This window comes from Benincasa hispida, chromosome 11 (assembly GCF_009727055.1).
Source record: "Benincasa hispida cultivar B227 chromosome 11, ASM972705v1, whole genome shotgun sequence".
Taxonomy (NCBI): domain Eukaryota; kingdom Viridiplantae; phylum Streptophyta; class Magnoliopsida; order Cucurbitales; family Cucurbitaceae; genus Benincasa; species Benincasa hispida.
In genome coordinates this window covers 79,822,532-79,829,013 of record NC_052359.1, presented here as the reverse complement: position 1 = coordinate 79,829,013, position 6,482 = coordinate 79,822,532, and the positions used below count along the sequence as shown (strand labels likewise).

Here is a 6,482-nt window from a genome sequence, read left to right as displayed (position 1 = left end):
TTGGTGCCATCAATCCTTCTGAAGCTCTCACATCGACTCTCTATAGTCTTCAGGAGGTAAATCCTGGGATTTAAACCTTTTTTTAAAGGTCGGTCTTAGCCCCTGAGGCCTAATCTAGTCTCTATTTATTATTCATTTTTTTCTTTTTAACATGTTTGTTCTGATTTTCTAACAACTTTTCACCAAGATCTCTGCTTGAACTTGATTAACCACATTAACTCCTTACAACAGGATCGTGTGGGATTGGTTCAAGTTCAAGCCAAACTAGCCCAAACTCAAAAAATTCTTGAGGAAGTGAAGAGCAAATTTTTCTTAAGTAATATTAGCTCCCATAACAAGATTAGCCAGCTTAAGACTCAATTGAACGAAGCTAAAGATCAACTAAATGAGGCTAGAGAACATCTTGGTTCTACTGATTATCTGGTCGATGATTTTGAAGAGAATGAGAGATACATGAAAATTCAAAATGACCTTATAGAGGTCGGTCTTGCTTGATGGTGCAAGAAATCCTCTCATCAATATCCTAGCTAAGACTATACCTTTCTGCGCAATGCTTACATGACATCGAGATAACCCCAATCTTCCCCCTCATCGGATGAATCTAACGAGGGTGTTAGAGATGGTGACATGGAAGACGTCTTAGGATAGGATGATGTCTGACCTACCTTTTTTTAGCAAATCTATCTTTATTTCTTTTTATGTTGCCTATGTATCTTCTGTTTTTTGGACTTTGTAAGCCAATGAGACTTATCTCCTTCTAATAATGAAACCTTTTCTTTTTCTTTTATCTAAATTTTCACACTTTCTTCTTTTAACTATTTTGGCTGAGATTGCTGAAAAGAAATATAGAGATTTGCTTTCGATTTTGGCCTCAGCCATAGATTTCTTAGGTCGAGGAAGGCATGGTTCCCCCTTTACATTATTTATGTATGAAAATAATGTAAAAGAAATAAGAATTTCATCTCATCCTCGACTACAAATTTCTTTGGGCCGAAGAGGGCATAACTTCTCTTTTTATGTTGTTTACCTATGAAATTAATAATGTAAAAGAAATAAGAAACTTACCTCAGCCTTGGCCAAAAATTCCTTAGGGTGAGGAAAGCATAGTTTCCTCTTCTGTGTTATTCACACATTTAATAATGTAAAAGAAGTAAAAAGTTTACCTCGACCTCGACCACAAATTTCTTTTGGCCTCTTCCACGGTCACCATGGCCAAAGAGTGCACAAATCTCTTTCTGAACATTCAAAGCTAAGCTTTCTATGTGTGAGCCTTGGATTCCACCTCGGCCTCTTTCCTCATATGTTGTAACTCTATCATTAGTTTTTTTTCAGGTCAGTCCCTAGAGTTGTTCGATTTTCTATTATACTATCCTCGATTCCACCTTAGCTCGACACCGACTTTGTCTAGGCCGGCCTCGACTCTCTATGGATGAGGCCCGATTCTTTTCCAGAGTTGCGATTTTCTCCCTTTCCTCTTCATTTGGAGTTCGAGGCTGAGGTAGGTTCTGAATAAACTGATTATTCTCTGATCGACTTATATCTTTTTGGGGTTGCCTTTCTTAGTCAAATTACTTTTTTCTTGTGATGGGATCGAGTCCTGAGCAGAAACGTGTGAACGTCTAACATTTCGATTTTTTAGTTTGAATAAAACAAAAAAAAAACACATAAAACAAAACCAAATAGGTAATAAACATGTAATAAACTAGCATACTAATTGAAGAGTAAAAAAGGAAGAAGAATATCGCATACCTTTGTCGATTTCCTAACTCTTCGTGATTTCTTTGTCGTCTTCTCCTGAACGATTCTCCAATGAACAATGGACACTATCGTAAGTGAAACCTCATTATTCTCTTAGGAATTGAAGGGTAGAAGAGTGGTCTCTATACCTTGGATGAGGAAGAAGAATAGAGAATATGAAGAAGAGAAATTTTGAAAGGAGATTAATTTTGGAGGCTAGAATTTTATTTCACCAAATGAGTTCAATTTTTCTCTAATTTGGGCAAACTAACAAATTTGGAGACCTTTTCCATAGCTTCCACAATTACCCTTAGGGTTAATTTAATTAAATAACCATTATTTAATTAATTAGCCCATTAATTAAATAACCATATTAAATCTAATTTAGTATATAATTTATTAATTAATAAACATCATATGTTTATTTGCCTCCACCTCTCAAAATTAGTTAATTAATTCTTTATGAATCAAATTTATAAGAATTTAATACTTGAATCCTATTCAAATATTTCTCTTTTAATTATAGATCAGGTCTATAATTAACATATCATATTAATCTCATTAATATGTTATTCCATCAATTGATTTGAACAATTCATATCATTCCTCTTTTCCTTTAGTGAGCTAACAAGGGGACCTTATGAACATACAAATTATAAGCTCCAATGAGATTAATTAATTAAACTCTTTAATTAAATTAATCAATATTCATTAACTAACGAGCACTCCATTAAAGATCGATAGTTGCACTCTTCGCACTATAGATATATTTCTATGTCCATGGATATAACTAATAACAACAAGTTAATCCTTCACGAGTGTCCATAAACACCAACTGGGTCAAATTATCATTTTACCCTTGGGTTAGCTTTGTATTCTTAAGTACCAATACTCCTCTAATGAACAACCTGTTTATGGTCCAACCAATAAATAGAAACCCCTTTTGGGCAAATAAGAGGGTAAGGCTCTTTGTTCAAGTCTCGGAGACACTACTTAAGGGAACCCTCATCTACTTACCCTGAAGTAGGGAAGGAGTGAATTCCATCTTGTATTATTATGTTCCCTACTTCTCACTCGGTCTTATCCCCAAAATGATAGGCTTATTGAGTTGGTGAACTGACCATTCTCAACCATACAAATAAAGGACAATCCCTTATGGACACAAATTTATAATACACTCAAGATTAAGACTAAGTTGCTCAGGTCATCTAATTGAAATAGGAACCAAACTAGTCAACGACATTGCATTTAATGGTTACCATTTTGTTGTCTGGTCTTATGCAAACTCATTTCATATGATACCTTCATTTGCGTGTCACCTATATGAATGCGTTGGACCATTACATTTGTATAAAATACAAAATGGGTCGTATCCACAATGTCACCAGGATAAGGTACCCAACCTTATCCCTATACTATAGACCCTTTAGGCTTCTCTTGAACATTGATCCCTAAATGTCTCCACATACAGTTCAAGACTCATAATGTAGTCCTGGATGTTAGTTTATTGGATTTAAGGTTATTAAGACAAAATAGAATACAACACAATCAATAACCTTTATTGAATTAACATCAATAACTCTTTATTGATGATGACCAATTAATAACATTTACTATCTACGAGTTTTAGGGCACAAAACCCAATATCTTGTTGGCTCATTCTTCCCTTTTTTTTACCGATGTATTACTAATTCTTTGCATATTACACGTGTTTCCCACAGATGGTGCCAACTATTGATGGAAAAATTTGGCCAAGTGAGTTCACCTGACTTTCATGTGCCGCCAACGGTAAATTTATAATTTGGTGAAGAGGTCACCTGTAAAACAAACAAAGTAACACACCGGTGTGGTGCTCGCCAAAGACGCTCTGATGCTTAAGTCAGTATTTGCACAAAGGTTAGGGCAAGTGGTTTTTAGGGAGGAGTTGTGCTTACCTTCCACAGGGTTGTCATGTCCTATTTATAGTTGAATCCTAGAGGTCTTCCTTATCCCTTTTGGAGAAGGAGATCTATTATTTTCTCCTATTTCAAAATCAGACACGTAGGGCTTGGGTCGGGCTATTGAGGATGTTTCGACGAAGAGGGCCAATCTAGAATGGCCTCACTTAAAGAGGTTGCTTGGCCTTGGCTTTAACCTCCGAGGGCGAGGCAGATCTTGGGCTACAAAAGCCCATGTCGGTCTTGGCCTTGACCTCCAAGGCCAAGGAGGGCCAAGTTGGCTCATTTAAACCTAATTCCTTCTTCTTCTATTTTTTGGAACTCTCCTAGGTCTACTCCTAGCCGATCATAAGTCCGTTTTCAGGATTGGGTAAGTTTTTGGTTCGGTCATTACTTTTGATCTTTTACTAGTCCGAAACTATATATAACATGTGACATTCATTTTTTTCCCAAAAGTTTGGGTTAAACATCCTTCGTACCCTATAATTTATCCAAAATTGTACGAGTCTTTTCATTTCTTATTCAAATAATGAATAAAGCATTGACAAATTAGAAAACCCGATCTATTTGCTATCCAACCAGCTGTCCTTTCAAGATCCCAAAAACGACAAAACCGCGAAAACGACGCCGTATAACCACGCCTAATCCCACTACTAATCCCATTTCAGTCCCTCCTTCCTCTCGCAACACATCCAAAGCCCTTTCTTCCAAATCCACGAGATTTCACAAATGCCGTACTACACCAGGGACGACGAAGCCGTCGACGATTTCGACGAGTACGATCCGACGCCCTACGGCGGCGGATTCGACCTCTTTCTGACTTATGGCCGTCCACTTCCACCCTCCGAAGAAACCTGCTACCCACACTCTGCCGGCAACGACGACGACATCGATTACGAGCGTCCCCAGTTCGAATCCTACGCCGAGCCCTCCGCTTACGGCGACGACGCCCTCCAGGCAGAGTACAGCAGCTACTCCCGCCCAAAGCCCCACTCCTACGGATCTGGTGGCTATGAGTCTGCCAGGCCACAACCGGCTTATGGCTTCCAGCCAAGTGCATCGGAGTACGGATCTGAAGGATATCGCCGTAAACCGGAGTACGAGGAACAAGAGTATGGATCTGGTGGGTATAGGAGGAAACAGGAATCAGAGTCTTACGGATCTGGTGGGTATGGCGGGAGACAGGAGTCGGATTCTTACGGATCTGGTGGGTATGGCGGGAGACAGGAGTCGGATTCTTACGGATCTGGTGGGTATGGCGGGAGACAGGAATCGGACTCTTATGGATCTGGTGGGTATGGGCGGAGACAAGAAGAAGGAGAATCGGGGGGATACCGGCGGCAATCGGAGTCCGAAGAGTACGGATCAGGGCGAAAGCAGAGGTATGGGGAAGAGGAGTATGAGAGTTCTGGGTATAGAAGGGAGGAATATGGGAGGCCAAGTTATGGGGATGAGGAGCCGAGGAGGCCGAGCTATGGGCGGTCGGAGGAGGAGGATTACCGGAAGCCAAGCTACGAGAGGCGCGATGAGGATGAGGAGCGTCAGTATGGGTATGGGGAAGAAGGATACGGGCGGAAGAAATACGTAAGTTTAATTCAATTTTCAAGGGAGGAAAATCAGAAATGATGAGATTGTGAAGATTTTGTTGTATTGATATTTGTGGGTTTTGTGATTTGCAGGGTGGGGATTCCGATGAGGAGGAGAAGCACAGCCGCCGTCACCACCACCGCCGGAACTATGATGATGAGTGAGTGAGTGAATGGATTGATCGGCGTTTCCTAAATTGGTACTAAATAAAAGGTTGGGACGCCCCATTGGTTGTTTGTTTCTGATGCATTCATCCAACCCTGTGTTGTGTTGATGCTTTTGTTTCTTTGATGAACTGTTTTGAGTGCTTTTGTGTGGTTTTTGTTTTATGCTTTTGGGACATACATAACAACATGAATCTACTTCTATATACTTCAATCTAGTTCATTATGATGTTTGGATATATGCTTAATTTTATTTGGACCTCTAGTCTCTCCCATACTAGAACAACATGCTACTTCTCTATATAGGGATGTTCAAGTGACGACGGAGATCGGGTAATGAAATTTTCGCCCTAATTTACCAAAAATAATAACATCTCATGTTTTATTATCATATTAAATCACTTTTAAATTTGAGATTAAATACTACTTTGATATGTGTATTTTTTACTTTTATTTATTTTGATCACTATATTTTCATAGTAGGATCAAAATGACTATAAATTGAAATAGTATTTAAAGCTTCAATATGAAAGTTTAGGTTGAAAAATTAAAATGTATAATAGGAGTGATTTTTTTATTCTATTTTCTTTACAAGTATTTATTTTGATGAAAGGAAAAGAGACCGCACTTAGAAAAGCAAGTTCTTAATTCAAACAGGTATATGAGTTAACAAAATCCAAGAGTTGAAAGATATCACACTAGGGATGAGTATCGATCATCGAGTCGTTTTTCAACCAAATCGTCACTGAATCGACTATGATCAGTTTAGTAAATATCCAAATTGACCTTGATCGTTAAGGAGTAACAATTGGTTGGTTTGGTTGGTTTTATTTTTTGATTTTTTTTTGAATTTTTTTTAGGAAAAATAACTTTTTGGTCCCTAGATTTTGAATGTAGGTTCTATTTAGTTCATAGGTTTCAAAATGTTATATATTTAGTTCTTAAGTTTTGAGTTTGGTCTTAATTTAGTCCCTAGGTTTAAAAATGCTACAATTTTATCTTTGACATTTGAATTTTGCTTCAATTTGGTCTCTATGTTTTGAGGTTTGCATTTTTA

The 6,482-nt window shown here is 38.1% G+C and overlaps 1 protein-coding gene across 1 annotated transcript; it reads left to right on the top strand.

The window, feature by feature from the left end:
• Positions 1-4,338: 4,338 nt before the first annotated feature.
• Positions 4,339-5,664, top strand: LOC120091446 (uncharacterized protein At5g39570). The gene is made up of 2 exons (XM_039049475.1): positions 4,339-5,258; positions 5,354-5,664. Exons 1-2 carry the CDS (start codon positions 4,404-4,406, stop codon positions 5,423-5,425), a joined length of 927 nt encoding a protein of 308 aa, XP_038905403.1. The 5' UTR covers positions 4,339-4,403; the 3' UTR covers positions 5,426-5,664.
• Positions 5,665-6,482: the final 818 nt, after the last annotated feature.